The sequence below is a fragment of the Mobula hypostoma genome, chromosome 2 (genome assembly GCF_963921235.1).
Source record: "Mobula hypostoma chromosome 2, sMobHyp1.1, whole genome shotgun sequence".
In the NCBI taxonomy this organism is placed as follows: domain Eukaryota; kingdom Metazoa; phylum Chordata; class Chondrichthyes; order Myliobatiformes; family Myliobatidae; genus Mobula; species Mobula hypostoma.
In genome coordinates, this window is record NC_086098.1 from 199,631,882 (window position 1) to 199,643,367 (window position 11,486).

An 11,486-nucleotide genomic window follows, 5' to 3' on the forward strand; every position below is an offset into this window, starting at 1 on the left:
TGAGAGAAAGAGAGAGGGAACAACACACAAACAGTCAATGTGTATTACTAAGTGGGGGAGGGCGTCATTGCTCTAAAAGAAATACATCCATACATTACAACAGCTTGTGATTTCTTGACGAAAGCAATCATAGACAAAGTAAGCAATGAAATTCTGCATGGCAATGATGCCAGAACAGAACAAAGGTGAACTGGGATTTAATAGCTATTAAGTCACTGAAAGTCAGAATGGAAAGCAAATCGCTTCAAGGCAAAAGTTTGGCTAAAAGTTCTGAAAATCAATGCAAAAATGCAGATGCTAGAAATCTAAAATCTAAAGTGTACTGGAAATTCTCATCAAGTCTGACAGCATCTATGTGAAGAGAAACAGACAATGTTTCAGGTTGTCAGAACGGGAAGGAGAGAAAAAGCTCATTAATCTACAGGGATGGTGAAGGAGGAATTTGTCTTTGACGGGGTAAAACCAGGGTAGGTGCGAACAGAAGAATGGACACGAAGAACAGTCCCTATGAAGTGCTGAAGGGGGCAGAGAGAGAAGGATGCGTCTGATGGTAGAATGGTGAAATTTGTGGAGAATGTTCTTTTGAATGTGGAAGGTATTAAAGTAACTGTATCCTTGTTCTGACCCAGAGGAGAGAAGCTTTGTTAATCTGATAGAGGTGAAGCCATGGTTCAGGAAGGAAAAAGGCGCTTCAAATGCACCTGTACAGTAAATGTCATCATCTGGGCAAATATGGTAGACACCCCCACCCACACCCAGTCCTCTCTATAATGAATTTCTTTTCTTTCCTTCCCAGTTCTGACACATTAGTCTGAAACATTAGCTCTGCAGATGCAGCCTGACGTGCTGAGTATTTCCAGCATGTTCTGGTTTTATTGGGGTAAAGGCCAATTTATACTTCTGCGTCAAATCGATGCCGTAGGTACGGCATAGCTGTGTACCCTACGCCATACCCTACACCGTAGCCTGATGCGCACCTCCCCAAAAATGTAACTACGCGTTGTGGTGATGCAGACTGCAACGACTGTGATTGGTCCATTTGGTAGCATCACATTTCCTCCCACGCTGCAATAGCTTCCCATTGTGCGACTGAAGGGCAGGGAAGGAACTCTGGCTGCAATGCTTTCCATAAAGCTTACAGACCTCAGAAGTTATTGAGGACCCTGTGCTTGACACCAGTTTGTAGCTAGCTGCTACAGCCTGCTGACTTCCACCTGAAGCTAAAACTCGAATGGTGATTGCCAGTCTCTGAGTATACTGTGCGTACACTGATGCAAAATAAATGATTGGAGACGATGAACCAAATCGTCAAATCTACCCACTGGCATCCAAAAATATTTGAATTGCATTTCCTCACCCATGTCTTTCAATGGCCGGACAAGCACAGAAAATTCACCCTCCTTCAGTTTCAATCGCCATTGTTGGAAGTTTGAGTTTCTTCGTGTTGAGAACACTGTGGCATAGAAACCCCACTGCCAACTAGCGTTTTGGCGGTGAATTGCAGAGCGACACAGACACACCAACCCACAGTATAAATGCTCACAACGGCGTAGGCCATTTGCGTAGGCTACTACACAGAAGTATAAATCAGCCTTAAAGTTTCTGCCAGTTGACACTGCTGCAGATTTCTCAATAAGGGGAAGGACACATTATAAATACATCCAGTCAAGTGCCATTAACAAAGAATGCAGTGAAGTTGAAAGTATATTTTGCCAAATTCCTAAAGATTTAGTCCAGGTGAAATGATTATTAACTCACAGGTGTGAGGAAATAGTAATTACTGATGATTATCAATGGTTACATTCATTAACCAATATTAATAGGCAGTAATTGCATAACAATATCCAAGCGATGCTGGAAGTATACTTTAACATGATGCATAGATACATTGTTACCAAAGTGCAGAAATAGTCTTGAATACTTAGTCTGGATATTATTGGTTGCAATGAGAAAGATCTTAAGAAAATTAGAGCGTTTGTATGTTAACACTACTAAATGGTCTAGAGATCAGATGGGGTATTAGAGTAATACTGAAGTACTATACAGTTGAAGTTAGGAGTGAAAACATCATTAATTTCTGTAAAGCAGAAATTTCTACGTGTTTATAAATCTTTTCCAGAAGGTAATGTGGTAAATGAGAAGTTTCTGGCTGAGTTTCTTGAAACTAGGGAGTGTCAGTTTGTATGGTTCTCTGCATCGAAGCCAGGAGAATGCAACAGACAGAAAACATGGGTGGAAGGCCAAGTTCAGTATTCCTTAGCCCATTAGAAATACAAATCTGTGCTCAATTCTGAAATTCAATCATCCATACTTCATTTGATACCATTTTTTTTGTTGCAGGGACTCCCTGGTGCAAAAGGAGAAAAAGGAGAGAAGGTGAAAATTCTGTTTTTCTTGATAATTTTGAAGGAAGTTTTCAGAAAAACTAGAATTTTTCTTGAGTTATGTTTCCATTCTTTTTTGTTTACAGGGAGAACCTCAGTCCCTCGCTGCAGTTTATCAGATGGTTAGCCAAGCTTGTGAAGAGCTTGTTCAGAGTAAGTAACCAATTGATGTGCAACAAAAAAAGAGGAAAATTGCCACTCTCATATTGATAAAATAGCGTAACAGGAAATTTACATTTATTTAAATTTTTAAAGCATTGGTAATTTTAGATTAAAATCAATCAGGCCATTCAAGCAAGAAAGAGGAACTTTACAGAGACTATGTACTTTCAGGTATTCCTGCACAGCAGTTACACAGGTGTGGCCCTGAGTTGAAGGAAGTGGGGGAATTTTACTGACAGATGGGTGAAGTTTGCTCTGACAAACATTGAATTGGAGGTGGTTCTGCTGACCTTTCCAGTTGACAGGCATACAGAAAAGGAGCCTGCAAGGCTTTGTAAAACCGGCAGTCTTTAGTTACTTGTATGTTAATAACTCAATTTATGATCCCATGAATATAAATTTCCACAGGATGGAAATCCATCTCAGTCACCTTTGTTCCATACATGATTTAATATGTTTGTTTTACTGAAATTAGAATTTTGCTTCATTGAACTAAGTTTCAGAAGTGGAGTTCAATGTACATACATTATGTGTTGCATTGTTATATCTGGGATTTATCAGCCTCCCTTGTTTAGGGTTTTTGAATCCCACGCTTTTTTTGCAAATATTATTGTGTAAGCATTGTACTCTAATGAGCCCATGAAAAGTTCACAAAATATGAGAATCTGTTTTTCCACTGATAGGAATTTAATAATTTCACAAACATCTCTGAGGACCAAATAGCTGAATGGATTTTAACTTAGTTTCTGATGCTGTTTGGTAATAACCTTTGCTTATTTATTAATTGCTAGGTCACATGTTGAAATTTGATTTGGTGTTGAATGAATATACAAAGAGCCCAGTACCTGTACGGATCATCCAGGGATCACCAGGGGAGGTTGGAGAGCCAGGGAGACCTGGACCACCTGGAAATCGAGGGCCTCCAGGAATGCCAGGCATACCTGGCAATGATGGCAAAGTGGGCTACCCTGGAGAGATTGGTAAATTATATCTCCCTACTCACTTTCCAGAATGGAATCCTATTTTCTTAATGGAAAATGTCAATAGATTGCTGAAATGTCATTCCCTACTCTGTAATTCTATACTGGAATGTTATTGTATTTTTATGATAATCTGTTTAACAGAGTCAGCCTAAATTCTGTTTTGTAACTTTTCCCCACAATTTTCAGACCCTGCCTACTTTCTAGTAAGCTGTTTAATTTAAAGAACACAGGGCAGTGAATGGAAAATCCGGTTCCTTTGCGATGGCTTTCTGTGTCAGGCACAATCGTCCTTTGTGCTTAATATTCATATTAGTAATCTATTCCACATCCTACCTCAGTTTGATAAGTTTGTTGATTGCTAGGAAATAGTTTCAACAGCTAGGCTTCCAGTTCCTATATCACCCTTGAAACTCCTGGGAAGAAAAGGGGCCGTGTGGTTTTCCACAGAGTGTAGTGTATGGAATTACCCATCGATATCCACAGGCTTGAATATCATAGAAATTGCAGAAGCAAATTTGGAAATTACTCAAACACGAGGAAATCTACAGATGCTGGAATTTCAAGCAACACACGTAAAAGTTGCTGGTGAATGCAGCAGGCCAGGCAGCATCTATAGGAAGAGGTTTCGTTGACATTTCGGGCCGAGACCCTTCTACTAAGTTTAATGTGATGGTGTTGTGGAAATGATCTCAGTCTCCTAGACAGTCAAGCACCATACATGGACTGAAGAGAGCCCATATCGTCCTGTGTAGTTTTAATTGTTTCCACCTTTGAATTTTTTTTGTCAATAGGCAAACCTGGTGAAAAGGGAGAGAAAGGAAGCCCAGGGTTCAATGCACCAGGCTCTGAGGGACCCCAAGGAATCCCAGGTACAAATGACGATGGTGATTATCTTCTCAGCAACACACACAAAATGCTGGAAGTACTCAGCAGACCAGGCAGCATCTATGGAAAAAAAGTACAGTCGACATTGTGGGCTGAAGAACTTTGGCAGAACTGGAGAAAAAACGCTGAGGAGTAGATTTAAAACGTGGGGGAGGGGAGAGAGAACCACATGTGATAGATGAAACCTGGAGGTGGAGGGATGAAGTAAAGAGCTGGGAATTTGATAGATGAGGTGAGAGAGGGAAAAGGGGATGGGTAATGGAGAAGGTGGGGGGGGGGTTGTTGGGGGGCATTACCAGAAGTTTGAGAAATTGATGTTCATGCCATCAGGTTGGAGGCTACCCACATGAAATATAAGGTGTCATTCCTCCAACCTAAGTGTGGCCTGATCACGACAGTGGAGGAGGCCTTGGATGGACATATTGGAATGGGAATAGAGAGTGGAATTAAAATGGGTGGCTACTGGGAGATCCCACTTGTTCTGGCGGAGGGAGCATAGATACTCGGAAAAGTGGTCTCCCAATCTATGTCAGGTCTCACTGATGTACAGGAGGCCACACCAGGAGCACCGAACAGAATAATTGCCCCAACAGACTCACAGGTGAAGTATTGCCTCATCTGGAAGGACTGTTCAGGTCCCTGGATTGTAGCGAGGAAGGAGATGTAGAGCCAGGTGTAGCCACCCTGCTAAGGTGGCAGGAGGATGGGCTAAGAGCAGACGTGCGTGAAATTGAAGAGATGTGGTTGAGGAAGAGAAGCCCCTTTCTTTGAAAAAGGAAGACATCTGGGATGGGTTAATTATCTTCTATCACCTTTTGATCATAGTAGACTAAGATTTAAAATCAATCTAAATTTCATACTGGAAGGAGGTCTAAATTTTAGCTTTTTGCAAAGTTCAGAGGAATTGAGCTACAAATGAATCTTAACAACTAGCAAAAGAATTCTTTACCTGCCTCTTTAGCATTGTGGATCATAAAAGAATTGAATCTCAGCAGTGTAAATTAACTGTTAACAGGTTTCACTATTCACTTAAGCATAAGTTAATAACTAATCAAATTTGATTCACCAACAATCAGATGAATTAGATGGAGAAGGATATTTAGTTCACTTAAGTACATCCATCTAAAACGATATCATGCAACCTATTGTTTCAAAATATACATAGCTTTAAATCTACTTGATCTAGTCATTCTATTTCATGTATTAATCATTTTTGAACTACGTAAATTCCTACAAATCTTTCTCAGATGTATTTCTCTACACTTGATGTGAAGTTTCATTGGATTGATCTTCACATCAAACTAGATTGAACGGGAAATATTAACATAGCCAGCTGAGCTTCTTTTCATTTCTGATGTGAACTTGCGTTAGGCAATCCTCCATATTAAACCTTTATTATTCTACCCTAACTTCAGAAAAAGGTACCATACGAAATCTCTGGAATACAGCAAAGATAATTCCAGAAATATTTATTTGCAGAGCAGCACCTTTCATACTATTTACATATTGTGACCTTTAACTTGGCTGATTAAATGTCTATGAAGCAACTAAGTTGTCTGAAAAGAAGGCACATGACATGGATTTGCTGTTCTATGAGTTGATAAAGTAAACACATAAAGATACAGGGAAAGCGACCTGTTTCATATGTAAAGACATGTTACACCAATATGCACTTTATTTAACTTTATCCTTTAGTTTAATCATTCTTATCCATCAAGGGTTAGAATATAAATATTCTAAATAGTCTCACATTAGATTCTGGAAGCCAGCATAGAGAATGCATATCACTTTGAAAGGTTCTTGATCGGTATATTTGGTACACTATGCTCTCACTTCTTGATATGTTAAAGCAACACACACAAAGTGCTGGAGGAACATCTATGGAAGAGAGTAAACAGTTGATGTTTGTGACTGAGACCCTACGTCACGATGAAGGGTCTTGGCTCGAAATGTCAGCAGTTTACTCTTTTCCATTGATGCTGCCTGGCATGCTGAGTTCCTCCAGCAATTTGTGTGCGTGGCCTTGGATTTCCAGCATCTTGCTGGAAAAAATTGCAGATCTTTTTCATGTCTATGACATTTTAAATACCTGAGGAACCACCTTCTTTACCTGAGCCAGGTTTTAACTTTCATTTGGCTGTGCAGGCCCACGAGGTGAAGGTAAACGTGGAAAACAAGGACCACAGGGATTACCAGGCCCACCAGGCCGTCCTGGCCTGCCAGGTTTACCTGGCTCCATCGGACCACCAGGTGCTGCAGGACACTGTGATGTCTCTGCCTGCAATACATTTCACACAGAGAGTGAGTATCAACAACTCTCACAAAAGTACCAATAAAGGTTACTAAGCTTATGACTTAATCAATCTTGGAGTACATCCTTTACAAACAGTTTTCACTAAAGATTTTTAATTTTACTATTTTTCATTTTTTGTTTCTTTTTCTGGTTTTAATTCTATAAAATTTTATTTTAATTAGGTGAACCAGACATTGAATCTGAGCATAAATTTCAACAACTGCCTTAAGCCATTTATAGTGGTGGAAGTCACTCTTGCATTCGTTCTCAAGGATGAATGAAAACAACCAAACAGAATTACTGCAGGGTTCAGTTGAATGAACCGCATCCAAACATCTTTTTATTAAAGTTGAGAATGGTAACATTTTCCTGTTGTTATTTTGCAAATTACATGTACCGTATGCCAAGAAATATGACATGGATAATGAAATGAAAGCATTAATTGTGCATAAGTCATTATGAATTCTCTGAATCACAATGTGATCAACTGGGATAAAAAGAGCACGTGTGAGCATTATAAAGTTCATGTTCAGCAACATCTTCAGTGAATCTTTACATGTTGCAAGACTGAAAATATTCGCTGTTACATAACTGCAGACAGTATTTACAAAATGTATTTTTCAAATTCTGAAACTGATATTACTAGATCCAGTAATTATGTATTTTGCTTCAAAGATGATAATTGAATTGGTGTTTGTGAATTTCCTTTTTCATATAGAGCCTAATATTATTATGTTACCTCAGAGCATTTCTACAAGATGTGGATGTTAGTATGTGAATATTCTTCATTCAACATCATTTATTACATTTTTCACAAAATAATTGTATGTGTTCAGGATCAAATATGGTTTATTTTTTTGAATGTTCTTATTAAAACTAACATGCTGCTTAATTAAATGTCAAATCCATGCCACAAGACTAATTTTAACATATAGGCTGCCAGGTAGTTGAGGATTCTTGTCAGTACTTCAATTTATGTTTAAATATTCATGTGTTTTCTAGATTTGCAAATGTACGAATAAATGTATTTCAAAACAAAATAATAAATTTTGTATGAATTTGATTAACTTATTTTGAACCATCTATGATGAATACACATAGAAAGAGATGTAGTGAATGGAGTAAGTAAAAATTCGATGAAATGATTGACCAATCAGAATCATGTTTCTCATCACTGACATATGTCATGAAATTTGTTGTCTTGCAGCAGCGGTACAGCGCAATACATAAAATACACTATAAAGTACAATGAGAAATATATTAACAGTTTAAGTAATGCAAAAACAAAGCAAAAATACTGAGGTAGTGTTCATGGGATTCTTAATTGTTCAGAAATCTGACGGCAGAGGAGGAAAACCTGATGTGAGTACAGCCACTGCTTGAAGAGAGAATAGCCACCAATGGAGGAAATTGTCTACTTGGGTGAAAAAAAGGTTACAAACTTTAAGCAGCCAGACCTCTGTGTCCTTGTAACAAACTGAGTGGACAGATTGTTATTTTGGTCCCTTGACTTCAACTATGACTTGGCATTGTATCACATTAGCTTTATGAACAGCACAGAAACATCAGACCATTTTAGAAAGAGAACTTAGTGTAACTACATGTAGTAGTAGAAGTGCAATCTCTTGAAATGAGTATGATGTTTTCCCAAGGGATATTCCCTTAATAGATTGTGGCTGTGTATGACTTTGTTTAACATGGGAGGCTAATGCATCAGTAGCTACCATATGGTCCTTGACATGGTCTATGTTGTTGGTCCCAATGACATAGGCAGGAAGAGGGTTGAAGTCCTGAAGTGTGAGTTTCGGGAACTAGGCAGAAGGCTGAAGAACAGGACCTCAAGGGTGGCGTTCTCAGGATTGCTGCCAGTGCTACGTGACAATGATGGTAAGAATTGGAGGAGATGGCAGTTGAATGCGTGGCTGAGGATTGGTGCAGGGAGCAGGGTTTTAGATTTTTAGATCATTGGGATATCTTCTGGGGAAGGTGGGACCTGTACAGATTGGATGGGTTGCACCTGAACTCGAGGGGGAGCAATATCCTTGCAGGCAGGTTTGCTAGCATGGTTCGGGAGGGTTTAAACTAATTTGAGAGAGGGGGCACCCAGAGTGATAGAGCAGTGAAAGAAGTGCATGGAGTAAAGCCAGATCTAACATATAGAGGGGCTTTGAGGAAAGAGAAGCAGAATAAACGGTGTAAAGGTAGTAAGGCAGAAGGGCTGAAATGTGTGTACCTCAATGCAAGAAGCATCAGGAACAAAGGTGATGAATTGAGAGCTTGGATACATACATGGAATTATGATGTAGTGGTCATTACAGAGACTTGGCTGGCACCAGGGCAGGAATGGATTCTCAATATTCCTGGATTTCAGTGCTTTAAAAGGGATAGAGAGGGCGGAAAAAGGGGAGGTGGGGTGGCATTACAGGTCAGGGATACTATTACAGCTACAGGAAGGGTGGGTAATGTAGCAGGATCCTCTTTTGAGTCAGTATGGGTAGAAGTCAGGAACAGGATGGGAGCAGTTACTCTATTGGGGGTATTCTATAGGCCCCCTGGTAGCAGCAGAGATACAGAGGAGCAGATTGGGAGGCAGATTTTGGAAATGTGCAAAAAGAACAGGGTTGTTTTCATGGATGACTTTAACTTCCCTAATATTGATTGGCACCTGATTAGTTCCAAGGGTTTAGATGGGGCAGAGTTTGTTAAGTGTGTCCAGGATGGATTCCTGTCACAGTATGTGGACAGGCCAACGAGGGGGAATGCCATACTAGATCTAGAACTAGGTAATGAACTGGGTCAGGTCACAGATCTCTCAGTGGGTGAGCATCTGGGGGACAGTGACCACCGCTCCCTGGCCTTTAGCACTATCATGGAAAAGGATAGAATCAGAGAGGACAGGAACATTTTTAATTGGGGAAGGGCAAATTATGAGGCTATAAGGCTAGAACTTGCGGGTGTGAATTGGGATGATGTTTTTGCAGGGAAATGTACTATGGACATGTGGTCGATGTTTAGGGATCTCTTGCAGGATTTTAGGGATAAATTTGTCCCGGTGAGGAAGATAAAGAATGGTAGGGTGAAGGAACCATGGGTGACAAGTGAGATGGAAAATCTAGTCAGGTGGAAGAAGGCAGCTTACATGAGGTTTAGGAAGCAGGGATCAGATGGGTCTATTGAGGAATATAGGGAAGCAAGAAAGGAGCTTAAGAAGGGGCTGAGAAGAGCAAGAAGGGGGCATGAGAAGGCCTTGGTGAGTAGGGTAAAGAAAAACCCCAAGGCATTCTTCAATTATGTGAAGCAAAAAAGGATGACAGGAGTGAAGGTAGGACCGATTAGAGATAAAGGTGGGAAGATGTGCCTGGAGGCTGTGGAAGTGAGCGAGGTCCTTCTCTTCAGTATTCACCAATGAGAGGGAACTTGATGATGGTGAGGACAATATGAGTGAGGTTGATGTTCTGGACCATGTTGATATTAAGGGAGGGGAGGTGTTGGAGTTGTCAAAATACATTAGGACAGATAAATCCCCGGGGCCTGACAGAATGTTCCCCAGGCTGCTTCACGAGGCAAGGGAAGAGATTGCTGAGCCTCTGGCTAAGATCTTTATGTCCTTGTCATCCACGGGAATGGTACCAGAGGATTGGAGGGAGGTGAATGTTGCCCCCTTGTTCAAAAGAGGTAGTAGGGATAGTCTGGGTAATTATAGACCAATGAGCCTTACGTCTGTGGTGGGAAAGTTGCTGGAAAAGATTCTTAGAGATAGGGTCTCTGGGCATTTAGAAAATCATGGTCTGATCAGGAACAGTCAGCATGGCTTTGTGAAGGGCAGATCGTGTCTACCAAGCATAATAGAGTTCTTTGAGGAGGTGACCAGGCATATAGATGAGGGTAGTGCAGTGGATGTGATCTATATGGATTTTATTAAGGCATTTGACAAGGTTCCACACGGTAGGCTTATTCAGAAAGTCAGAAGGGATGGGATCCAGGGAGGTTTGGCCGGGTGGATTCAGAATTGGCTTGCCTGCAGAAGGCAGAGGGTCGTGGTGGAGGGAGTACATTCAGATTGGAGAATTGTGACTAGTGGTGTCCCACAAGGATCTGTTCTGGGACCTCTACTTTTCGTGATTTTTATTAACGACCTGGATGTGGGGGTAGAAGGGTGGGTTGGCAAGTTTGCAGATGATACAAAGGTTGGTGGTGTTGTAGATAGTGTAGAGGATTGTCAAAGATTGCAGAGGGACATTGATAGGATGCAGAAGTGGGCTGAGAAGTGGCAGATGGAGTTCAACCTGGAGAAGTATGAGGTGGTACACTTTGGAAGGACAAACTCCAAGGCAGAGTACAAAGTAAATGGCAGGATACTTGGTAGTGTGGAAGAGCAGAGGGATCTCGGGGTGCATGTCCACAGATCCCTGAAAGTTGCCTCACAGGTGGATAGGGTAGTTAAGAAAGCTTATGGGGTGTTAGCTTTCATAAGTCGAGGGATAGAGTTTAAGAGTCGCGATGTAATGATGCAGATCTGTAAAACTCTGGTTAGGCCAGACTTGGAGTACTGTGTCCAGTTCTGGTCACCTCACTGTAGGAAGGATGTGGAAGCATTGGAAAGGGTACAGCGGAGATTTACCAGGATGCTGCCTGGTTTAGAGAGTATGCATTATGATCTGAGATTAAGGGAGCTAGGGCTTTACTCTTTGGAGAGAAGGAAGATGAGAGGAGACATGATAGAGGTGTACAAGATAATAAGAGGAATAGATAGAGTGGATAGCCACTGCCTCTTCCCCA

General features: G+C 40.8%; 1 protein-coding gene across 3 annotated transcripts in view; it reads left to right on the top strand.

Moving 5' to 3' along the window:
• The window catches only part of LOC134342801 (collagen alpha-1(XIV) chain-like), a 193,030-nt gene extending 185,295 nt beyond the window's left edge, over positions 1 to 7,735 (top strand). For all 3 annotated transcript variants that reach the window (XM_063041387.1, XM_063041386.1, XM_063041388.1), the window contains 6 exons: positions 2,341 to 2,376; positions 2,471 to 2,537; positions 3,338 to 3,526; positions 4,321 to 4,398; positions 6,560 to 6,715; positions 6,890 to 7,735. In XM_063041387.1, the coding sequence (XP_062897457.1) occupies positions 2,341 to 2,376; positions 2,471 to 2,537; positions 3,338 to 3,526; positions 4,321 to 4,398; positions 6,560 to 6,715; positions 6,890 to 6,936 (573 nt within the window). In that variant the 3' untranslated portion in view covers positions 6,937 to 7,735. The remainder of the gene's footprint in view (positions 1 to 2,340; positions 2,377 to 2,470; positions 2,538 to 3,337; positions 3,527 to 4,320; positions 4,399 to 6,559; positions 6,716 to 6,889) is intronic.
• Positions 7,736 to 11,486: the final 3,751 nt, after the last annotated feature.